General features: G+C 33.8%; 2 protein-coding genes and 1 long non-coding RNA gene across 10 annotated transcripts; 1 reads left to right on the top strand and 2 right to left on the bottom strand.

The window, feature by feature from the left end:
* Window positions 1-2,018: 2,018 nt before the first annotated feature.
* On the bottom strand, window positions 2,019-2,792 carry LOC122295651 (cytochrome c oxidase assembly factor 6). The gene is made up of 3 exons (XM_043104741.1): window positions 2,656-2,792; window positions 2,421-2,558; window positions 2,019-2,312 (listed from the first exon to the last, which is right to left on the bottom strand). The coding sequence occupies exons 1-3, from the start codon at window positions 2,737-2,739 to the stop codon at window positions 2,190-2,192; spliced, it is 345 nt and encodes a 114-aa protein (XP_042960675.1). The 5' UTR covers window positions 2,740-2,792; the 3' UTR covers window positions 2,019-2,189.
* Window positions 2,793-11,294: 8,502 nt separating this feature from the next.
* LOC122296177 lies at window positions 11,295-12,542 on the bottom strand. Its single transcript, XR_006238415.1, has 2 exons — window positions 12,403-12,542; window positions 11,295-11,474 (listed from the first exon to the last, which is right to left on the bottom strand). It is a non-coding gene; the product is annotated as an uncharacterized LOC122296177 (long non-coding RNA).
* Window positions 12,543-12,614: 72 nt separating this feature from the next.
* LOC122296175 (AP2/ERF and B3 domain-containing transcription factor At1g50680-like) lies at window positions 12,615-24,672 on the top strand. Of its 8 annotated transcripts, none has more exons than XM_043105646.1 (5): window positions 12,645-13,732; window positions 13,855-13,895; window positions 14,106-14,259; window positions 14,416-14,487; window positions 23,333-24,672. In XM_043105646.1, exon 5 carries the CDS (start codon window positions 23,340-23,342, stop codon window positions 24,378-24,380), a length of 1,041 nt encoding a protein of 346 aa, XP_042961580.1. In that variant the 5' UTR covers window positions 12,645-13,732; window positions 13,855-13,895; window positions 14,106-14,259; window positions 14,416-14,487; window positions 23,333-23,339; the 3' UTR covers window positions 24,381-24,672. The 8 variants fall into 8 exon arrangements, with proteins under 8 accessions (XP_042961577.1, XP_042961580.1, XP_042961582.1 ...); XM_043105648.1 differs by having other exon boundaries at window positions 14,117-14,259; XM_043105643.1 differs by having other exon boundaries at window positions 12,615-12,779; window positions 12,909-14,259.
* The last annotated feature ends 1,115 nt before the right edge of the window (window positions 24,673-25,787 follow it).

Genomic DNA, 25,787 nt, shown 5'->3' on the forward strand with positions numbered 1-25,787 from the left:
CCCGACATGAGAAATATGTATCATGTTAAGATATATCAAGATATATCAGTTTATAAAAGACACGATTGAAACAAACGGATAAGAATTCTTTGTACCAATTTGCTCCCTGATATGTAATATCTTGATAATTTTCACCAAAACGGAACGTACTTGATAACTATGATGTTAACTAGGCAAGCTTGGTTCTAAAGATTGCCTAACTGGGTCGATATAAAGCAGAGCCTAGAGATACAGCAGAGACCAAGGGGATGAAATTGGTGACATATGAACGAAAACATTGTTGTACATTTATGGCATTCTTATATATCGAATCCAAAAACTAGTGCAATGAAAATCAAGTAATCAAGACAATCAAAACACGGCAATAGAGACAGGAACCCCCATATATAGGAGTAACACATGGTACTGACACGTTAACATGTGTTCATGGATCCCTTTTTGTAATAAAGACTACTAGCGTCTTGGTGGGAATTGCCAAGACAAAACACCAAGGAACTGCACCATGAGGCAACAAAGAAACATGTTTCTTCACTGTTCAAATGTTCGCATACAAAATCCCCATAACCATGCAAAAGCTAAAAAATAAATAAAATATCTGATGAAGTGCAGAAAGGTCTGGAAGAAATCCAGTGATCACAACTTTTTAACATCTATGTCAATGTCAACATCATTATGAGATGTTTGAGGATGAGGTTCATATCAAAATGGAGTACGCAGAGTAACTAAGTACATATTCACACGACGATCAATTTCCCCTCTAAAGGATGGGGATGCTCCCTTCCTAATCTTTGCAATGATGCTCCAATACTTACAACATATCCAAATTATCACTTGCAACGAGGAGTTTACTGCCTTATATTTGTCATCTGACGACTCAATCCAACACTCAATCATGTCATTCGCTAAGTCCCCGGCGCCCCCCCCCCCCCCCCCCCCCCCCCCCCCCCCCCCCCCTCTTCTCTCCTCTCCTCTCTCTCTCTTATTGATAATGAATTCTTGCAATGAAGAAGATTGACTTCATGATAAACCACTAAGGGCTAAATAACATAGTATCTTTCAGCCAAAGAAAAGGTCAACTGCAAGTAAATTGGCTACTTTTACCTACCAAGTTTTTTTCTTTTTTAACTCCTACTTTGAACTACTGACACTACTGGAAAGATTGGAGGGAATAAATATTTCCAGACCGAAACAATTTTCAGCCACATTATATCATTGGCAAAATTAAGGCAAACGGTCCCTCTTTCTCCAACTAAATAAAATGTCTACATTGGTCTTTATTGGCTTTTCCACTAATATTGATAATGTGATTTAAATTCCCATCCAAAGTACTTTGATAAAGAGAACATTTTAAAAGCAAGAGATTAAAAAAATAGGAATAACTCATCATGAGCATAATAATGTCGAAACTGTGCACTCACCTCACACTCATATGATCAACAAACTCAACAAAGCTACCCAACTTCATGGGAAGTGGAAATATGCCATTCGGTCTCAATTCATTTTTTCAATGCCACAATAGGTTGTTTGCACTAAAGACATGGAACAATGGAAGAACGGAAAATATTAAACTGCCCAACTATCCAAGTATTTTACAAAAATAACATCATCAGATGCCAATGCCCTTAATTCAGCATGGAAAATATGATTAATATAACAATGTTTTTCACTCAGGGAATCAGGTTTAACATATACGAGTATCCCACTTTTCTAACACCAACAACAAATGACACCAAGCAATAACAGGCTCCTTCCGCAGTAACACCACCACAGACCTTACAACCATTCTAGAGCCTTTGCACGAAGTTGAATGTGGCATGCAAAAAACCTGTAAAATACCATTATGATTGCCTCTATTTCTTTTGGTGCCAAGTGAACCTTTACACCCCTGTTATAGACTCAACCTAAATAGGACACTGTTCACACCAAACATTTCCACACGACTTTTGCTCCTCAAGCTTGACTACTGATTTTCAACAAGCTATGGACCACCAACAACGGTCAAGGATAAAGAAATCAAATTAACAAAATACCCATAATGATTTATAATTAACCATCATAGGTTTAGATTCCATACTCAAAGGCAATGTATGCTGTACTTTGATTGATAGCTGTACAAGTGAAAATTCATCAATGCCGGGTAAAACTAACAGCTTTAAAACACCCAGAAAGCCAAATGCTCATAAAAACTCTTAACTCGGAGGCTTGAAAGTGTAAGGCTGCGGAAGCGTCAACGGACCTCGTCTTGAGTCCTTGTCATCCAAAAGCCTCTGCACCCTCCGGTTCCGACAGTACTGCCTATCAAAATGCTTCACCTGTCATTTTTCAAAAGCCACGACAAGAGTTCTCAAAACCAAGAAGTAAAAGAACTAAAATTGGACAAATCTTGAAATCAATGTTTGCAAGAATGGGATCTGTCTTACCCAAGATGCTCGGCAGTGTTTGACAAACTCGGCCCTCGATCCTTTGCAGTCAGATGGGTAAAGCAGTCCAACCGAAGCGATCTCCGTGGGTGTCTTGTTGGACTCCTTTTCCAGACACGCATAGAAAGCATCCCGAGCCTGAGTTTTTATTGATCCAACAAGAAAAACAAAGAGATGAAATATGAAACAAAAGAAGAGGATGAGGAAAGAGAATAAGAGGGAGAAAAAGAAGGACCTTGTAGCAAGCTTGTCTGGCTTCGGAGAGAACATCGGCGTGGACTGTGTCTGCGTTTCTTGAAGCGTAGGCTTCCAGAGCCATGGAAGAATTCTCGAAGAGGAATTGTCGAAGTACTGCTTCGTGCTTTACTACGATTTTGATTAGGCATTGATTTGGCCCATTAATGGACATGGTCCACGAGTTAAGATAGCTGGTCCACAAAAGGCCATGGGCCCCAAAATGTCAACTATGACTAATTGGGCCTTAAGACACACACATCCTAGGTACTACGATGTATTCACCTTCACATTTTGTCACTCCCCAAGTATATTGTTTGCCATAAAAATGTACACATGATTAGGGGTGTAATTAGCCAGTTTGATCTAGTTTTAGATAAAATTTAGGATCAAATAGGTATGTACTAATTTTATATTTTAAAAAATCAATTATATACCGGTTACCCTTCTAAATCAATACCTCCAGTTTTGGTCCGACTTGGTCTAGTTTTTCAATTTTAATAGTATTATTTAGGGATGAAAACTGATTGGTTCAGCGAGGTTTCGGTGGCAAATCGACGTTGGAGAAATATATAGGCCGAAACTGGTCGACTGGGGAGAGAAAACAAGTAGTCTCGGTCTCGACGTGCATCGGTGCGGTCTTGGGTTTTCTGTCGGCGTCTTTGTGATGAAGGAGGGAAGTTGCAAGTCTGCCATGAGTCTAAGAAGAGAGTTGCAAAGGAGAAAACCTAAGATTGAGGAAGAAGGAGAAGGGAAGAAGAAGAAAGGGGGTGGGGATGGTTTATTAATCGCATTTTGAAACAGTGCAGCGCCGCTCCTTTATATATATATTTCTATTTCCAGAATATAAAACGACATCGTTTCACTCATTTAAATGAAATAAGTGAAACAACATCATTTATATATGTATAAAAGAAATATATATATATATATATATATAAGAACCGGTTGACTGGTTCAACGGTTTTTCGCATAGGAGAACCAAAACCGAACTACCCGTCGTCAGTTCTTATATATTTAACTAGTTCGCCGACCAGGTCTTTGTCTATTTCGGCCGGTTCCGACTTCCGACGGTCGGTTTCCGTCAATGGAGGTCTGCTCCTCAGTTTGGTGTATAGCCCTAGTATTAGTTATAGTAATTAGAATAACTATATATTAGTATTTCTTATAGTGATTTTAATTTATTATAAGTATATCATTGATAGTGATATTATTAGTATTACTATATCATTATTTCGTATATAACTATTTAGTATAGTAATTTATATAGACTTAAAATAGATTACTAATAGTAATATAGTATTAGACTATTAGTATTTGGCCATAAAATGTAAATTGTAATTAATATACATTATATGCTAATGCATATTAGTACTATTAATTTACTAATGTACTTATCAAAAAGAATATATTGAGAATTTATTAGGCCATCAAATGTTATTAAAATATATATTTCATGATTAAAGCATATGATCAAATAAATTTTTATGTTTAAAATTAAAATTTTATGTATTATAATAATATTATCTTATATATAATTATAATTTATATTATATATATAAATTATATATAATATTAAAAAAAATTAATTTGAAACATATAATATAGCAAAATGGTCTAGTCCAGTTCTAAAAAGTATGGAACTGGAACTAGAACTGGACCGATACTGGCCGGTTCTGGAACTAAGGGAACCGGTCTAGGCTTGGATCATCCAAAACCAAATCGGTTCCACCGGTTCAGATTGGTCTGGTTTTCCGGTTAATTTTTACACTCCTACATCTGATTTTATATTTATTTGCATTTTTAGGTGTTGTTTATTGAGCAAATGATAATGAAAATGGTGGATGAAAGAGATGAACAAGTTTATAACCCAAAAGAGTATACATGTGTCAAATATCAAATTAATGGAAGAGAATTAAGGAGGAGATGTTGGTGCACTGACCTAGATAACATTACAAGAGATTGTCAACAAGTGTTAATTTCATGATAAGGTAATGATATACTTACAACTATTTTACAACCAATGAAACTGTGACATTTCATTATAAGAATTTCAATTTTCCTTAACTAAACTTTATTTTAAGTAGAGTACTGGTAAATTAATCGTAGACTAATTGTAAGTTTATCATTTTCTTCTATGATCACTAGGCATGCATGCAGTAGCTAAGAGCACTAGTAGTGAGATGACTATAGTCAAAATTTAACTAAGTTGCATAAATTCTATCTACACCAAATTCAATAAAATCTACAGTGTTTTTAACTAACACCATAGTCACTGGCCAAATCATATTTTAGACATATAATATTCCTTCTTGGTAAATCTTCATGCAAATAAAAACTGCAGAAAAATCCACACTATTTTGAAAAGAATGTTGACTTCTCCCATACAATTGTTCCCACTGTAGGGTGTAAAAATTTACAGGTGAACATAATAACGACAGGTTTGGTAAACGAGAATTTTTATTTTAAATTTAAAATTTTTATTTCATTATTATAATTTTTATAAATTCTCATACAAAATATAATAAATAATTTAACTTTTTTAAATTTTAATTCCATTTTTTCAAATTCTAAAATAATAATAATACTAAAATATAATATTTTAAACTTTCATCTCAAACTCAAAATTCTCATCTCTACTCTCAAACCTGTCCAGTTGAATAAGGTAAATATATCCCAGTGAAAATTGGAGAGCTTTTTTTTTTTTTTAATTTTTAAATAATTTTTATGGAATAACAATTACAATTAAAATTAAAACAAATGAAAATGTTAAACTCAATATTTTAATAGAATAATGATAGATTTGGAAAGTTTGTTATTTGATGTTATTGAAAAGTGTGTAGCTAAATTTAAATTAATAAAAGTAAATTTTCTGACTAAATTTTAACTATGCAGTAGTGTTCTAAATGAGGGACATGTGTTTTTGGTAGTTACCATTTCGAGCAGCTAGCAAAAGAAAAAGATCATGCCATTTAAAGCATTCATTTCCAGATTTCCTTCTGTCTGCATGATATTGGTTCCAGAGCAATTAGTCTGCATCTATTATCTTCACAATAATGGTAAGAGGCCGTAGTGGTGTAGCAGAACACTGAAATGTTGCAGAGGGAGCAGATCATAGGCAGAGTGAAGATAAGATAAGGTAGCAGAGGGCAGTTTTACCACTTGAATGAGCCAACTCGTGTGTGTATATATAGATCATAGGCAGAGTGAAGATAAGGTAGCAGGAGGGCAGCTTTACCACTTGAATGAGCCAACTCGTGTGTGTATATAGATCCTAGGCAGAGTGAAGATAAGGTAGCAGAGGGCAGTTTTACCACTTGAATGAGCCAACTCGTGTGTGTATATGTGTATATATTTGAGAAGTGTTGCAGTTACAAATAGATTTCATAAAATTAAATTTACATACTGACATAGTTTCATTCAGATCTATTTTATAATAAAGTAATTTTACATTCCAACTACTACATCAAACTATGTTAATTTATGTATTTATTTTTATGAGATGTTTTTCTAGTTAAAATATACATATATATTATATACAGCCTTGTATATATATAATTGAAAAATAAATGTTTGGCCCATGAAAATTCATAGTCATCTTCATGAATTGCTAAAAGAGTTTTGTTACATACAAGCACAGTTGCGCACTAATCTGTGTACTAATATTGATTTATTCATATTTAAAATTTAAATTAACACTATTTTCAATAAAATCTACTTTTTGACTAATCACATCACATTAGTATACAGATTAGTGCACAATTATGCTTGTAACTATATTTTTCTTTGTTAAAAACTCCAATAATGCATTTCACCTACAATCTATTATTTTATTTTATAACATACACCTAAAAAGGGTCTAGCCTATATATATGGTACAAAAAATCTTCCTCATTTGTATGTCTTTAAAAGTTGTCAAATGAATTTTGGTCCTATTGAAATGTTTTAGTTTAGATACTTTAGACTAGAGTTGATTTTATAAGTATTTCTCAAAATTTTAGATTTGATTGGCACGTGCGCACGTTGCGAGTGTGCATGTGTGTGTATATATATATATATGAAAAAAATCTATTCATTATTTTAATTATCATCATCATCTCATTATTTTATAATATGATATTAGATGATAAATTCACAAGTAAATTATAATAAATAATATCTAATAATTTAATGTTACGTTATGTGATGATGAGAAAATGATAAAAATTAAAATGATGAAAAGTATTACTATATTATATATATATATATATATATATATATATATAGCTAGGGTTTGGATGGTAGCATCATGTCTTGATGATGCATGTATATGCCCCATCCCGTGCTGTGCGAAAAGAAATAATTCATTGTGATTGAGAGAGGCAGCAGCAAGTTGGTACTTTTATCGGACCCCTAGCATTTATATGCATTGAGGTAGACAGTACTATAAGAAAATAATGCAAACTGATGATGGAGCTGGGTGCATGCATCATGTGGTGCCATATATGGTGGTACGTACCTGTCTATGCCAATTGGCCCCCGACCCCTTCGAGCCTAATTTTCCCTTCTTTCCACGAACATACTCGTTTTGAATAAGAAATATAGACATATAAAGTAAGTTCGTTATTGTTATTTAGATTAATAATAAATACAGTACGACCCATTTCAAGTATCTATTTTTATTGAGCAGTGCTACAAGTCGGCCTACATGTATTTATAATTTTACGTATAATAAGATTCATTTTATCAATTTATTTTTTAAATTTAAATTTTAAATTTTAAATTTCATAATTTTCAGCAGATTGATATGTGAATAAATAAGATTTTTTTTTATAATTGTTTTTAAAATAAAGTTACCATTTTTTATAGTCTTTATTTTGCTTATGATTTTTAAGTTCGAATAAGAATTTAAAGAAATATTTTTCCATTTGAAAATAACTCATCGAATTAATATTTGAATGAATACATGCACTTGTTTTTGTTTTCTCTTTTGAATTTATAGAATCAGTTATGATTTTTTGTTTAAAAAAATTGATTTAAAGAAAAAAAATATTCTCCAAATTATCAAAAGAAGACGTACGTCAGCTCAAACTGGACCAAGACTCGCTAGGCCGACACTTGGAGGCCGACAGCGGGCATTGCGGGCAGGTACCGATGCTTTACGTATAAAAATAAAATAAAAATAAAATAAAAGAAAAAAAGAAAATACTTTATCTATAAAAAGATTATATACAAATAAATTCATAAATTGATATAATTTGATAGAATTCATCAAATTATAAAATTATTTTTATTACAAAACAAATTTAACGGATTTTATAAAACTACATTAGTTTGTAGTTTTATTTTATGTAATCTCTTTGTATCTGTAGCAGTTCTAAAAAAAGAACGTCTGTTTTAAGCAATAGAGTGATTTTATTCATCAGCCTCTTGTACCACACACCCATACACGTGGTTGTCAGGTATAAATTTTTTCTCTTTTGTCGAGCTTTTTCCCAAACAGTAGTATTTTCCCTCAATACAAATATCTTTCTCTCAGTTTAAATATCTCTATGTGAAGATATACTGTAAATCTCGCATCTCTATAAATTTCGTCTCTCTCAATTTCGTCTATTATTTTCTTTTACTTTAGTGGATTCAAGGGTTTGTGGGGGCGGTGTTTGGCAGGAACAATAATTATTCAAGACAAAACAATCAGATTGTATTTTTACAGATAAAACCACACAACATTACGAATCTGAGCATCTCTGTAAATCTTATCTCTTTCAAGTTCGTCTATTATTTTCTTTTACTTTAGTGGATTCACGGGTTTGTGGGGGTGGTGTTTGTCAGGAATAATAATTATTCAAGATAAAACAACCAGATTGTATTTCTACATATAAAATCACACAATATTACGAATCTGAGCATCTCAGTAAATCTCATCTCTCTCAAGTTTGTCTATTATTTTCTTTTACTTTAGTGGATTCACGGGGTTTGTGGGGGTGATGTTTGGCATGAATAATAATTATTCAAGATAAAACAACCAGATTATATTTCTACAGATAAAACCACACAACATTACGAATCTGAGGATGGACTTGCTTTTTGCTTGCTACATATAAACTCGATTGGTTGATGTGTTATGATTCTTAACCACTCAAAGCATCATTTCTCAATAGATTCTTTGTAACTATTGCTCCATGTGCAGTTAGAGAAGTGAAGATACGGTTATTGGTGTTCTTATTTATTGACAAAGACCATGATTTTCTCACACTGAACCTTTCCAAAGGATGGTGGCTTCAGAGGGGAGGGGGTAAGAGGAGAGTGGATTTTTGTTTAGAACCGTGACATGGAGAAATCAACCGGTGGGTGGAGTGAAAAGTAAAACCTACTTATGTATAAAATTTTTGCAAGCAATATTGTCACCTACGAAGTTGACTGACATTTTTGGCAGTTTCAATAACTTTCTACAGTTATCTTTCGTACTGTCATTAGATGTTCTTCTTTATCTGGAGCCAGGAGGTGGTGACCGATCATGCTCGATCAAAGATGTAAAAACGTTGGCTCTTTCGGTTTCTACGTTGTTTTTATTCTGGTGTACCTCCTGTAAAGTTTTTAAATTATGTCAAATTGAACGACATGACCATCATTGGAGATACGAAAAACTAAGATTTACGAGTTCTTTGTGATTGTATCAGGAGTCCTATAAAAGTATTTAAATCATTTTAAAAACTCTTTAATAAAAAAAATATTAAGTTAATATTAAAGTATTTTTCAATTTTAAATAAGTTATAAATAACATTTAAAAAAAAAATCAAACGTGTTTTTTAAATAAGCTAGTGTGACACCGTTTTACATAATTTCTTACTGAACTAATTGACTTTTAAATTTTTAATAAAGTCATCTAAAATATATCAAAGCAATCTATAACTAAAAATAATAAAATATAAAATGAAAGATAATATATATATAAATTATGCAATGAAAAGTGTTACACCCATGAAAATTATATCTTATAAAAATAAACTCATGAACTAATATAACTTTATATGATACGTTAGATTTATTTTATAATAAAAATAAATTTACAATTTAATGTATCACATCAAGCCACATTAGATTATAAGTTTACTTTTTTTTAAAAAAAGTTTACTTTTATGCAATTTATCTATAGCTAAAGCATGATTTTCCTTATACAATAAGTAGATGAGCGAGCATAGAGTATAACATGGTTTACTTATGATGATCCCTAGAGTAAATTATGGTACTTTTGATTTATTTATGATTTGATTTCTCCTGTTAAAAATTACTTGGATTGTTTATTATAAAGTAATTTAACAATACAATTAATTATCATTATCAGATCATGATGTCCTGATATAGTGAGGTGATATCTATGCCGGCCAGCATATAACTCCATCATGTGCTAAATCTCAATTTGATTTATTGGGTTGATTGTGGTCAATGTGTTTGCATATATAAGTTCTAATGCGAACTAGGTCTAGTGGGTGCTAAATACCATATCGATTGTGTTAAAGGATTCCAAACAGCTCCAAGTTTCAATTTGACAAGTACTATCTCTCATGAGATAGGTATACTCTCTCTCTCTCTCTCTCTCTCTCTCTCTCTCTCTCTATATATATATATATATATACTTGAGTTGGGTTGTAGGAAATTGGGGATTCATCACTAATGAATAAACGTGAAGATTCAAGGAAAGAGGGGTATATAAACCTAAAGAAAAGAGGAAAAAATGCGATTACGTTCTCAAAAGTGCAACCCATTTTAATTAATTATTCTTTTAAGTGTTTATTTCCCAATTGGCCTAGTAAACATTATTTCTACTCACAAATATGTTTTTTAGGCAACCTTTTGAGATACAAAAAATCTGTAATCTGTAAAGTGCAACAGTACTTCTAGCTATTAATAACTTGAAGAGGAGATCGAAATGTCTAACTAAACAGCTTAGACCAATGATCTTAAGGGAGAAGGTGAACAGAACAATAATTAATATATAAGAGAAATAGGCAAGCAATTAATTAGCATAAGAGCATGTCTAAGTACTGAGATTATACATAATTAGGCCAATCAGTAAATCAAATAGCAACAACTTATATATAATCAAGTCACATTAGGATTAATCTCCATCTAATTTGATTAATTAATCACAATAATCGTGATAAATCATGAGTCAATTAAGCTACAAAAATGACTCCAATTTTTTTTTTTTTTTGACTGGCACCGGTCCTCTATAAGGAGTTTCCCGTAAGTGTATATTGGATAATTCAAATGAAAATCCCTCATAATGATAGCCCTTAGAGACTGTTTGCACTCAATAGAATTTGAACTTTAGACCTAAAGGAAGCATATCCCCCAGCCCAAGGCCTTTGCGGCCACTTGAGCCAACCCTTAGAGGTTTACAAAATGACTCCAAATTAAGCTATGTTATCTACTACTAAGTGCCGAGCATGGACCAATCAACTTACTCATTCACAAACATGATAGCTCATGATCAAGAGACAAGCACTACTAGATATTATGTTCTATTTTTCGCGCATGTTTTTCAAATCCCATTAAAAAAAAGTGGGATTGAACAAGTAAAACATCATGGGAAGTTATAATTAGATGGAAGCTCCCAGCCAAGAGAGAAATGAAGCAATTGGCTTGCTCACAAATACGTGATTACTACATAAATCTCTTTAATTATGATCAGTAGCATATATATGTCAAGTACCTTCAGTGAACAGTTTGACATTACACGGCCAGACATCTTGTACTGATTGGACAAAAAAACAATCAAACCACACGCATGACTAGGATTCATAATCCTTCAAAGAATAATCAGAATCTCTCTGACATCTGCACATTCAATTAAACATCATCAATAGACGTCTTATGAAGTACATTATCATGTATCACGCCAGACTATATATTCAAGAAGTACATCATGACATGGATCCATTGGCCAATTCCTTTCACACACATGATCATGATCAGAGGCCAATTAGAGACTGGTTTTCTACTTTTCTTCTGGAAGAAAACAAAACTTAAGCTGAACGTGCAACCATGAAAAATAGTAAGGTGGAAGGTCCACCAAGAGGCAAAGCAATTGGCTTGCTTGCTCTCAGATACATGATTACACAATGAATCTGCTCAAAGAATGATAAATTATTAACTAATTACACATCATCGATCGAAAATAACCAGCAAGCTAATCCACTAATGACAACAATTGAACCAAATTCCTATAATTCAACAACCTTTTCATGACAATTGAATCATGCAAGTTCCTATAATTCAACAACCTTTGATCATGATGATGATCAATATCTATATCGAATTATATATCATGCATGTATGATAGTGATGACCATAATTATGGGGATGGAGATTTGTTTATGAAAGAGACCGACGGTGTATAGATAAACCAATCATTCATGCTTAAAATAAATACCAGTTTTGAAGAAAGAGGAGGAAGAAGAAGATATTTAAATAGAGACGTCTTTTTCCTGTCTCTCCCAATTGATCACGCAGTCCCCCCTCGAGACCATCCCCAGGGAACCCACATTTCTGCAAAGGACCACCCTCTTACTTAATTCTACTCATATATATATATATATGTATGACATATTTATCAAATATGACATATTTATTATTATTTGATGATAAAAAAATATGTAATAAATAATCATTAATAATAATAAATATATTATATCTTAATCAAATTAGATATAAGTAAAATATTAATATAATATATAAAAAAAATTTTCGGAAAGCTTGACCCTACCACAAGGACGATCTGACGGTCCAAACCGCACCAAAGAGAGGCAGTCAAATCAGCAGCCGTTAAATCGATTTCCCAAAAAAGTCAATCCTCTGCATACCTGTCCTCCACGTAGCCCCCTCTATCCTAAAACTTCCTTTGTCCTTTGTTTGTCCTTTGCCTTCGTTCGCTAATTAAGCGAGGCAAGGCAAGTTGTGACAAAGGCCCATCATTTCGATCTCTTCTGCTTTTTATTTATTTATTTCCTGTTCTCTGGGTGTAACCGGCGGCAACACCGATCAGGGACGGAAAAAGGCAAGGTTTTGCGAGGGTGTGTGTGTGTGTGGAGAGCACAAAGAGAGAATAATGCAAAGAAAGGTCAGAAGAAAGAGAGACTCGAGGTTTTGTTTTGGGTGGTTGGGGATTGGAAAACCCTAATTATTGTTTATCAGTTGGGTTTAACCTCAGAAAAGGGTAAATGGGTATGTGAGTGTTTGATTGCTGATGAGTGTACTTGATGTTTCTTTCAGATCTGACCTATAGTGATGAGCCTTCAAATACCTTTTAGAGTGAGGATTCGTTCGTTGGGTGATTATTATTTGTCTTTTTTCTCGATGAAAAGCAACGAAAAATTCAAAGGAGGAACATGGAAGAGACTGACAGAAGAGAGTGAGCACACGCTGCAAGCAATTGTATGAGGGGCATACCTTTGCGAGTGCGTGCTCACTTCTCTTCTGTCAGCTTGCCATTCAGGCCGTGTCTTCCTCTTCCTCTTCATCTTCTTCTTAGTCTTCCCCTTCATTCTTCTTTGTTAGCCTCTAGCTTCTCTTCCTCTGGGTGTTTCTCTTTCACCCATAAGTCTCTTTGCAGCAGCTTCCTTTTCTTATCATGTTTATCTGGATATTTCTAATTCATTCCAGTCCAGAAGCCACTCCCTCCAATCTGTTCGAGAAAAAAGGGAAAGAAAGGTACAAAAGGCAAAAGAAAAGCCGCACCCAGAAATGACACATCACGCTGTATATTCCTACTTATCCATTCGCTCTCTCTTTCTCTCTCTGTGATGTATTACTCCATTTAATATCCTTCTGTATGCGAAGTTTATCAGAAGTATGCACTCCACCATATTTATTTTAGCCATTTGCTTTCTAGTTTCTACCGCCACTGATTTGTTGTCATTTTTTTTTTTTTTACTCATTCCTTTCCCTAACATCAAATATTTTATTATTATTATTAGTATTATAATTAGTATTATTATTATTATCATTATTAGTGTTGTTAATTCTGATTGAGCTTCAAGAGCGTGACTTTTGATGGTACTCTTTAGTAGCGAGGACGACGGAAGTGCGATCCGAAGGTACGCCAGGTTACTGTTCTTGCTTTAACGGAAACTCATATTGTAAATCACAACATATTAATGCTTCACGTTGCTAGCGTTTCTTCTTCTTCTTCTTCTTCTTCTTCTTCTTCTCGTCTCAGCTGCAGTCGATCATGCAAGGCAAGGCGCATATTTGGATGCGGTAAAACCCTTGTATCTTAATCGGCCTTTGATTTTGGGCTATTGGATTTCATCTTCTCCCTGATTCTCATCCCCAAACGCATGCTTCCCATAAAAACCGCATAAATTTGTGTATGATTCATCTGTTTGGTAATTTTATTTACTATCTAAACTCAGCTGTTGACCATCTTTTTGCCTTGGTCTAAAGAATTTCATACCTTTGTCGACCTAGTCGATTCGTAGAGCCCGGGGTGTCTTTTGGAAGTGGGTCTGAGCTGACGCTGCTAAATATGGCAAGAAATATTTGTTTACGCTTCGGGGCAGATATGCACCTTCCTAGGACCACTATGAGTAAAGCCTTTGAAGAGGGGATTTTCCTTTTACGGGTCAGTGATTGATTCAATTTGCGTAATTTCCTGGATTGTATTTAATGACCTTTATTTTGAAGATCTTTCTTCATGATCATGACCAAGATGCGTGGCTTTGGTTATAATATATATATATATATATATATAATATAAGGTCTTAATTGTTTATTGCAGCTCATCATATTATTATTGCTTGGGGTTCGGTGGCAAACTGCGGCTTCTGCCTGTAGGAGGCTAATCACTCAGGTAATTAACTATTCCTTCAATTAATTTCTTCATTTTTTTTATAATTAGTTTGGTCTGATTTTGTCTCGTTACTAGTCCTCCTGATTTTATGTGTCTTTTTCTCTATTGATATTGTTATTTGTGTTTTGTTAATGACTATTTCTGTTATATATATATGCATGCTGGTTTGATTTATGGATATTTAATTAATATAGGTGGAATTCGTGTCTGGAATGGCATATTATATAGTTTATTTGAAGGCAGTTCATCAGTAATTTAAGTAGGATTTATTGTTAACTTGTTTGGCATAAAGATTATTGCATGAAGCCAATTTCCTGAACTTGTCATGAAAGAAAGTTTAATTGGCCGAGAGTTTCTTTTCTTCTTATGGTTGGAACCACATGAGGAGGTACTGCCAAGCTTTAATCATCTCCTTGCTTGTTTGTGGAAATGGTTATAATATATAGGCAATCACATTCATCTTTCCAAACCTGAACCCGTTAAGGAATTGGACCATATATAGGAGGGAATTGATTTGACGAATCTGTGCTTTGGAGTGATCTTTATCATTTGATGTTGTTGGTATTTCTTTCACAGCCATCGTTGAGATTCATGTTGAAGAAATCGTTTCAGACGCTGCTGTAATTAAGTGATCATGGTTTCAATTAGGGACTTCTCATCTAATTATATCATTTGCCAAGGACTTATCTTAATTTCTCCCAACATAAATTACTAGCTAGCTAGCTAGCCTTTGTTTTATATAACCAGCACATAGTACTCTAGCTATTGAGATTATTTCGGATTAGATGAAGTTTGGCCTAGTAATGAGTGCTTATGCCAAAATTAACGGACGTGTCAATTCTTATCGATTGACCTAGCTAGCTGGTTATAATCTGTCACATCTGCATTAACCTTTGTCATGTGTTGATCATGATTGATGTATCAGTACCTTCACACGTTTTATGTTCAAAGAATGACACCGAGTACTTACTTTCTTCTTCCCAATATCTTTTTACCTACACTTTTTTATTCCAAAGATACTGTCCCCAGTCGTTTTAACCATTACCTTGGTATTTTTTCCACATATGATATCAATTACTATGTGGTTAGTCCTGATTAGAGATATTAGATGAACTCATGTTATCGTACCATTAATGTATCTTTTAAATTTTTAAAAGCACTACGAAGAATTGCAAAGAAAGTTTTGAAAACTATTTTAGTGGTCATTTTGGTTAAGGCACTTAAATAAAATATTTTGGTACCGGTACCATTTTAAGATAGTCTATATATAGATAAATTAATTATATATGTATAAATTATATTTCAAAATTACATTAATACAAGTCGTAAAGATTTAAAATATATATTTATAAAACTCAATAATACTTCTAAATTCTCAATCCAACTATTTAAAAAAAAAAAATCACTCATCTTCATCACGAAAAGGTGAGTATGGATTAAATTTTCAGTCCTCGAGAAAAGGGGATTAAAACAAGTTAAGAAAATAGTCTTCAGATGTGAGAATTGGAGTGAAAATTACGAAGAAGTCAAGATTTCTACATTAATTACAAAAATATGTTAATTTCGGTCGGTACACTGAAAACCGGCCGATATTGACTGAAATACACTGGTACGGCCGGTATTTGACCTAGTACGAAACAAATATATACCTCCCATATGCCGATCATTATTCTAGCATAGTAAATACTAGTTGTACCGGCCGATATGACATTGTATTCAAAACCTTGATTGCTAGAAATAATCATATTGATATATTTTGTCGAGGAAAAATATTTATATTTTTTAAAAGAATTAATTGATGTGCAGGAACTAGGAAGTGCCAAGTTGTTCTTTTGCATGTAAAAGTATTATGGTTTGATACTTTTATAGATTCTTAGAAAGAAATGATCATGTCTCTAAAACTTGCATTAAGAGAATGTTTAGGGAATGAGATGAAAAAAAAAAATCTTGTGTACTTGGACTCTTGTCTTTTATCATTAATACTACCGTTTACTTATAAAAAAAAAAAAAAAAAAAAAAAAAAGAATGAGATGAAAAATCTGTGAATAGTAATGAAACTTTTTGAGTTAACATGTTTTATTGGGTTTTAGAGAAAGTTGAATAAAAATATTATAAAATTAGAATATTATTATAATATAATTATTTAATATTATTTTTGTTTTGAAATTTAAAAAGGTTGTATGGTTTTTTGTGTTTTGTTTGGAAGTTTGTGAAAGTTGTAATGATTAGGTAATGATTAGATAACAAAGTTGATTGTTTGAAATTGAAAAGTGTTTATATCTGAGTGATGTTTGGGAAAAAAATTGAGTGATGTTTGAGAAGAAAATTATGAGAATTTTTAAGATTAGATGAGATGAGATGAGATGGTTTCTCTTCCCAAACAAGCCTTTAGACTTCTCTTTGGGGATCTACTTATTGCATAAGAAATATTAGAGCTAGTTTTTTCCTTAGCTATCTTCATCTCTCAAATTAAGCTTTGCATTAAGTCTTCTCTAGTTCTTTTCTCTTCTCAAAATGACCTTAATGGGTATATAAGGAAGATCATTGAAGTCTTGATCAACTTGCTCCTTGATCCCCATTACTAGAACAATCTTATTTTTGGCTAGACGCTAATTATTTTGAGTGCAAAGTGTAGAGGCTAAAGTGATATGCTTACAAAACTGCACATTTTGGAAATTTAGAAGTAGTTTTTTTTTTTTTTTTTTTTTTTTTAACAAAATCCAAATATGAAGTTTCCAGATTTGTATAATTTGTTTGGATTGTTAATGATGATGGTGATGGTCGTATATATGCTTAAAGATGATCAAGATGATTAATATATAGGATTAATGCAATATTGTATATATTGCTCATCTTTTAGTATATATAGAAGTCAATACCTACAACGCTCTTGTGCTTGTTTGGTTGTTCCCTTGATTTTTCAAACTTTACAAAGTTTATTCTATGAATACTTTTTATTACACATTATTTTTTTAAAAATTGGGCTACATTCCATTTAGATGTGTGTTTGTGCTTTGCACTTTGTGCCTAAATTCTAACGAGGCTATTGCGCTTGAGTATGCATGATGCTTTCATCAACATTGGTCACATTCTGAAGACCCAATTTTTAAGTTTTTATTGCCCAATTTTTTACAATATGAAATGGTTCTGTTAGGAAAACATTCAATAAGTTTTGTGATAACCCATATGATAAGAATAAAGATAGGTGGTGAATGTGATTTCACATTATTTGAGAATTAGAAGTTTTTGCTCTTTATAAGGTTCTAATGGGGCTCCAATTGTATAATTGATTAGTCATTTTGGAGTATAGGACATGTGGTTTGGGCGCCTTCTATTGGGGCATTACAAATGGTATTAGAGCCTATCCCAATCAGGAAATATGGGACTTGAGCCGTGCCACCTACAACGGACAAACCCGATGAGGATGTCAGGAATTTAAGGGGGGTAAATTGTGATACCCTATATGATAAGGATAAGGGTTGGTGGTGAATGTGATTTCACATTACTTGAAAATGAGAAGTTCTCGTTCTCTATAAGGTTCTAATGGGGTTTTAATTGTATCATTAACTACTCATTTTGGAGTATAGGTCATGTGATTTGAACCTTCTATTGGGGCGTTACAATTTTTCCAACTGTTGGCAACATTTTCAAATAAGATACCATACACAAATTTTTATTGGTAGTCAATTTTTAGCAAACATGCGTTAATAATTAGTTATTTAGTCATGTTAGTATTGTCCATTGGGAGTATTTAGTCATTAATTTGGTCTAAAATTGGAATTGGGTAGATCTACTATCAAATAATAGCTTGCTTTTATCTCAAGAAGATTTCAACTATATATTCAATCGTTTGATCTAGCTTGTTGTCATTAATATTATCTTTTCTCGGCTTAGACCAACTCAATCTGCTATGCTTAAACAACTATGTGATTTGCATCTATTATATATGATTGGATCTACAATTTCTCATATGAATTTGAGGCTACAAAATTGAAGTAAGGCTTAGTTGTATGTATTAACTTTCCAATCAACTTCAGTCTTACTTTTCATAAAGTTATGGCCTTGTTTACCCATGTCAAAGCTAAATCTTATTTGAATAGGAGCTTTTATGAACACGATTTTGTGATTCATGGATAATCATCTGGTTAGCCTCAAGCCTTGAGTACAAACCCTACAAATTAATAATTTTTTAAAAAATAAAACAGTTTTTTCTGTTAATTTGGTGTGCACATAATGTTATCTTTCCTTGCATATTCAAATGGAACTTTCCATATTATTATCTAATAACCCCTCATGCTGTAAATTTTGTTGTTGTGTGCATAACTGGTTGCCCCCACTGCCATTGTTATATATATTTTGTATATCTGTATGAACTAATGTACACTTACATTATCCAAAACAGCCCTTTTGGTTTTTATCTTGTTGTTTTGTTCTACTCTTGATTAGATAATCCATATATTTTGCATCCAAAATATTTGTAAAGCATTTTTAGAAGGTAAAATTTGGCCTCTCAAAGTTTGTAAAAGCCAAAAAAATCCTTTAATAAAATATAAGTTGTGTTATATTATGCTATCCTCCCATGAATTCTTTTAGCTCCTTGTCTTATTTGCTTTCTGCTTTGTCCAAGCGCTCACAACTTCAAAGTAAAACACAAAGTTTTCGGTGTACCTAAAACGATCAATCCATAAAACTGGTTGAGTTACATCAAATTTGTTTTGATTTGGTTGTGCTTCGTTTTTTTTTTTTTTTGGTTATGCTTTTCTTATGCTTTAGGGATTCATGAGTTTGTACAATGAGGAGACACTTTATCATACAATAAATGACAGTCTTTAGCAAAAAGATCAAGAAAGAAAAGGTTTGATCTATTTTTGGCAAAACATATGCTAGAAACTTGCTCTATCTTTTCATTGCTTCCCCCCCTTCTCCCCAAAAACTAAAAAACTAAATCAGTAAGTTCCAGCTCCTCTGCTTGATAGTGGTGGGGAATCAAAGTCCTTAACTAAGCCGTGCTTGGAAGGTTGAATAGGGAGCAATTTCTGTTTCATGCACCCACCCGGTGGTAGCCCAAGTGGTAAGGGCGAACTCTTGTGCCTGAGCCCCATGTCACAGGTTCAATTTCCCCTAGGATCAAATTGCGACTAAGTGGGAGGCCATGGCAGTGGGTTGCTGTGCTAGTCTCCCCAAAGGTTTAGGTTCCATGGGAAGTCCTAAGGGCTCTACCGTGGGGTGGTTCCCAACATTAAAAAAAAAAAAAAAAAAATCTGTTTCATGTATACATATTCTCAATCAATGATCACTACTCTCCTTATATTCACGGTATTAACATTAGTGATGGTCTTGCTCGAGATCATATGGTTAATGTATTGGAGGCAAGTAGTGGCTCTAGATCAACCCCTAAGAGAGAGTTAGGTAGAGCTTGATGTTTTTAAAGTGTTGATTAGTTCTGTTGAGATTTTTTGGTGAAGGAACCCCTCGGAAGCAAGTGGTTGTAACCGAAAAATTACAGGGTCTCGTCCTCTTCTGGTAAAAAAGCAATAAACCCCATCTATCTCTCTCTTATTGATGACTTTTCTTTTCCCATTTCCAGTGGTTTATGCTGGGAATGATTCTTAATCTTCTTGTTTGATTCTTCCTTTCTTTGGATTGGTTGTGTTCCTTTATTAGTTAGTTGTTATCTTAGTGATGGACCGGATTTTATGTATAGAAGCTAAGGTGTTTCTCCACTATGTCTGGAAATGCATGGTTTATCAAATACAGAAGAGCATGATGGGGTGGCGTGTGATGATTTGGAGGCAATGCTTTCTCCACTAGGTCGAGAAATGCATGGTTTATCACATTTTGGCCTCCTAATCATCACACGCCACGCCATCATGCTCACCAACCATCAATCTTTAAAACTCATGTGGAACTACTGCCAGTTCATGTGTGAGTTTCACGCACTACCGCACATTGCAGCCCCTATAGACTATGTGCACAGCATGACTGAGTTCGTTGCTTCCAAATCTAGCACTCGCTGCCACACTTCTCTAGCCATGGGCCCCCGAGTCAGCATTGCAACTAGTGTCTTTGGTTGGTCACCATCAATCCAGGCTATTTGATTCTAGCTATTAGACTATATGCTGGTGCTTTTCCTAACTGAGTTTAAAGGAAGAGGATGTGGAGATCTTTGTCAACTATCATTTCTTGGTTGCATCTTCAAACTTCATTTGACTAGTCCATCAATTGGACTACGATTCCTTTTTTTGTTTTTTGGCTATTCCCTCCTTCGAGTCAAGGAACTTGGGCGCAGATTCAATTTGCATGTTAGATCTTTTGCCCTTTTTTATGTTGAATATCTGCACTGCATCTATTGCAATGGTTTTTTGCTGGGGTCTCCCACCATATTTCTCTTGTATTTTTAATTTTAATTTATTGCTTTCCTTGATTAGAAAAGATAAAGAAAAAAGGAAATGCAAAACAAAGGTCAGGGTTTCCAAGGGGATGTATTTTTCTCTTAAAGATTAACTTGGGTTCATCCAAGACCTAACTTAATTAACTCCAACGATGAAGCTGACACTCGTTTACCACCAACAATTTTGGGTTAGAAGGTACGTGTTGAATAGTGTCTCATGGGTTTTGAACAATTCTAGAAAGAATTTTGACTGAGTATAAAATCAGGGTTTAGAAACTAATTTGGCAAGCCATAGCTGAAACCTACTTTCTAAAACACTGATTCTTGTTGGAAGTTTCTTGAGTTCTTATATGAGAAATACTATTCTAAAGCCTCTACACTACGCATCATCCACATGTCATAATTTGATTTGTAAGACTCAAATTTTAAAATTTATCTTCCAAATCAAATTATGTCACGTGGATGGTATGTGATGTAAATGTCTTAAAATAGAGTTATAGATATATATGGAGCTTTTCAATAATTTTTTAATTACTGAGCATAGCAATTTACAGTGTGGGGGTTTTTTTTTTTTTGCGACTTTGGGCAAGTTATTACTTATAATTTATACTTTATTTTTATTTCTTAATGGATCACAAGTCTGCTTGCTTTATCAAAGATTAATAACTGATCATATACAAGCAATGTGTTTTGTATGCATTGATCATGAACAGAAGCATTTGAAACCATAAATGCTTCTTGATGTTTAATGCATCTCTTCATAGGTTGTGCCCTTGCCCTTAAATCTTTCTTCCCCCCTTTTATGTGATTATCGGAGTCACGTATGAGCAATCTGTTACCTACATACACACACACCCTTGTGTTTCTTGTAGCTGGAAAATGCATCCCAACACATGATCTTTTCTAGGTTTGGTGGCTACTAGTTACTCTCATCACTGCTTCAACCTAACAAACCTCACATGAAGTGTTCTTTCTACACCTTTTAACCAATAATAGGCAGCCAAACATCTGAGATAGACCTTTATGAGTTATTTATCCTTACGTACAGATTGATTCAGAGTATGTTGTATAACTTTTTAACCCTCATATAGGAAGATGTCTTTTGATTGTTGTTCTATTTTTGTCATTGATATAAAATTACTTATAAATTACCAACAAAATGTCATCAGATTCAAAACAAAATTACTTATAAATTACCACTTACCCAAATTCAAAACTTTTGAAAATCCCAAAAGAATGTAGCACTTCGATATGGGAAGAACTAGACAAACTAACAAATGTACAGAAAGGCAACTTTTTAAGTTTTTGGGTGAAGAATCTTGTAAGGGATGGGAATATTTGTAATGTACCATTTTAGTTTAACTTGTATATAGGTGTACTCACTTTTATATACATCCTGTGTACTTGGACTATGCATATTTATTTGGAATAAAATCTCTTATTAACTACCAAAAAAAATAAAAAGCAACTTATAAGCTAGCTCTTTTGGGAACATCAGCAAGCACCTGAAATTCACAAGTCAGAAATTTCACCTTAGAAAGACTTCCATACACCAGCGTGTGAAAATTCATGGCCCTGAACTTGGTGAAGTCAAGAGGGATTGTCCTCCTCATGAATAAAAGAGGAAGAATAGCAAGCAGGTAGGGGGAGCCACCAAAGAACTGTTTTGCTACTTCCAACAAATCCTCATTCATAATATCCCAACGCTTTGAGCAAAAAACATCCAAACTCATCTTGCCCCGGATTGCTACCAGTGGAATATGTTCTAAAGCCTCTGTAATCTGCTCCATGGATGGAGCCCTTCAGATTCCCATTAGAACTCAACAAATCTGAAAAATAATTGAAAGCCGCATCATGAATCTCTCCATTGGAGAGCTAAGGGCTGTACCATCATCTAGAGTCATACATGTAACAATCCCTTCCTCCTTTTGAGGTTGAGGACAACAGGAAAATTGGTGCAGTTAAACAAATATCCAGTACACGTATCCTTTGAAAAATTAGTCAAGGGGGATTGGGCGTACTCCATCTTCTTGCCTCGGTTTCTTACATGAGATTGCAAAATTTTCTGTACCGCACCTTTAATCTGTTCCATTTGTTGCCTCATCTTTTCAAGGAAGAGAAAATCTGTTTCATACAAGAACTTTTGCTACTACTAGGATAAATTTCATTTGTTGCAATGCATCTTTTTACTTTGATGTGACATGATAATTCTTTAATTTACTATTACACATATCCAGCATACAAATCTTTTGAAAAATTATTCGAGTCTAGGGCAGTCAAGGGGGGTTGGGACCTTATTGTTCAATTTGTTGTCATTCTCTTCTTGAGGAATAGAAAATCTGTTCCATACAATTAATACGTTTTGCTGCTGATGATGAATTTCATTTGATGCTATGTATCTCTTCACTTTGATATAACATGATAATTCTCTACTGCAATCTACTATTTCTGCAGAAAAGTAATGGATGAGGACATGTTAAGCCTGATATCAAATGACAGAGTGAATGCAACGACAGAAGAGTCTAATTCAAGCAGTGCGACTTATGCACTTCCTCCAAGAAAGTGTGCAAGACGTGGTAGCATTGTCTTTACAAAATTCAAAGGTGTCGTGCCACAGCAAAATGGGCACTGGGGCGCACAAATATATGCTAATCACCAAAGGATTTGGCTGGGGACTTTCAAGTCTGAAAAGGAAGCAGCTATGGCTTATGATAGTGCAGCTATCAAGCTTCGGAGTTTGGATTCCCATAAAAATTTTCCATGGACTGACATCACAGTTGAAGAGCCAAACTTTCAAAATCTATACAGTGCCGAAGCAGTCCTCAACATGATAAAGGATGGTTCCTATCGATCCAAATTTGAAGAATTTCTTAGGACACGTTCACATGCGGAAACACACGATGGTTTGAACTTGGCTAGTCTGCAAAGCAGCGGGGGACTAATGTGTAAGCAACTTTTTCAAAAGGAACTTACACCAAGTGATGTGAGTAAGTTAAATAGACTTGTCATCCCTAGGAAATATGCCATCAAGTACTTCCCACGTACTTCTGAAACTGCTGAAGATAATGCAGAGGGGGGCACCATGGAAGATATGCTGCTGACTTTCTATGACAGATTGATGAGGCCATGGAAGTTTCGCTACTGCTATTGGAAGAGCAGCCAGAGTTTTGTATTTACAAGGGGTTGGAATAGGTTTGTGAAGGAAAACCATCTAAAGTCCAAGGACACCATTACTTTCTATTCGTGCGATTGCAAAGAAGTAGCAAAAGACAATGACTCATTCTACATGATTGATTTTACCCGGGTGGAAAACAGTGGCCCCTTGGTTGAGCAGTCTAGCCAATATGTTGGGATGCAGTTAGAACCAACACTTGAAGTAAACCGTCAAGTTGACCATTATGTTAAGGAGAAGAAACTTGATGAGGTAAAGGAACTGAAGCGACCCAAGGTAACACATGACAAAAAGACAGGCTTTAGGTTATTTGGTGTGCTTATTATCTGAACCTGAGTATGGATTTCGTAGGTTTATTTTTCCCCTTTGTCTGTGGGAATTAGGTCATCACAGATTTCTAACCATATCCCATAATATCTCAAAACGTTTTGCTCGAGGTTTGTTTTGTGGGAAGATTAGGTTTTAGGGTTAAAAAACTATTCTTGAGGAGGATGTCTGAACAGTTCATCCTAATAACTATTTTTGGGCGTTTTCATTAATGGACATTGTACTGATATATCAAACAACTCTTTTGACAGTTAAGAGAGATTTACAGTAATATATATATGTGCCGTTTTGCTCTCGTGCTTATGGAATATAATTCCAGGAAATCAGTCATCATTCTGACCCACAAGGCATACACTTTTTAGCTTCTGTTTTGAATGAGTGCTCTATATACATACATACATATATGTATGTATGTGTGTATATACTATATATTATTCAATTACGGAAAAGGTTAGAGCAGATTTCCAGGAATCAATGTAATACCCAGTGGACAGTTGCTAGCTCTTTGTGCCCAAATCAGTATCTGCAACCTGCTGAGTGCATCTCATGATAAATGTAGAGAGATGATCTTAGATAATCTGTAAATAGTAGTGAAAAAGTAATTAAAAAGTATAAAATAGTAATGAATAGTAGTATAAAGTAGATAAAAAGTAATAATAAAATAATGAATAGTAATAGAGTATTATGAAGACTTTCACCACCTAAACCCAGCTTTAAACCCAGACGGCCAGATTTTTTGAAGTTCTTTAAATTCTAATCCCTTATCATAATCATAAGCTTGGGAATGAATTCATATGTATTATTAGATTGAAAAAATATAGTTGCAAGTACAATTATGCACTAATTTGTGTACTAACATGATGTGATTAGTCAAAAAGTAGATTTTATTGAAAACAGTGTTAATTTAAATTTTAAGTATGAAAGAATCAGTATTGGTATATAAATTAGTTCGTGACTGTGCTTATATATAACAAAACTCTATTAGATTTAGTTAGGAGACCAAAAAAAAAAAAAGAGAGGTTGAATTCATGGGTATTCTTGAATCTTGGACTAGTTTATTACCAAGTCATGATCTTAATGAGGGTAGCTAGGCCTTGAACAGTACTACCAATCACTGAATCACATATCAATATTCAAAGTGATACCTGGCCTGATTGTGAAGCATGTTCTGGGCCTAGAAACTCTTTTCCATGGATGATGGTAGAATGTCTTAATGGTTTCGCTCCTTCATTTTGAATGTATTTATTTTTTTAATATTTTTTTGTTTAATAATTAAGAAATAGATTATTAATTTATTGATATTTTTTCTAAAAATATTTAAAAGAAAAAAAAAGGTACAATTTGCATTGAGAGGCATGCAGTAGCCAGCGATCAAAGCTGGACGGCATAAAAGGAGCATCCATTTGCATA

The sequence above is a fragment of the Carya illinoinensis genome, chromosome 15, assembly GCF_018687715.1.
Source record: "Carya illinoinensis cultivar Pawnee chromosome 15, C.illinoinensisPawnee_v1, whole genome shotgun sequence".
NCBI classification, from domain to species: Eukaryota; Viridiplantae; Streptophyta; class Magnoliopsida; order Fagales; family Juglandaceae; genus Carya; species Carya illinoinensis.

Excerpts from the sequence above, each read along its gene's own strand:
- LOC122295651 (XM_043104741.1), bottom strand. The coding sequence starts at position 2,739 with ATGGCTCTGGAAGCCTACGCTTCAAGAAACGCAGACACAGTCCACGCC. Across the intron at positions 2,559-2,655 it reads CCAGACAAGCTTGCTACAAG|GCTCGGGATGCTTTCTATGC; the intron begins GTCCTTCTTTTT and ends ATAAAAACTCAG. Across the intron at positions 2,313-2,420 it reads AACACTGCCGAGCATCTTGG|GTGAAGCATTTTGATAGGCA; the intron begins GTAAGACAGATC and ends GAAAAATGACAG.
- LOC122296175 (XM_043105643.1), top strand. The coding sequence starts at position 23,340 with ATGGATGAGGACATGTTAAGCCTGATATCAAATGACAGAGTGAATGCA.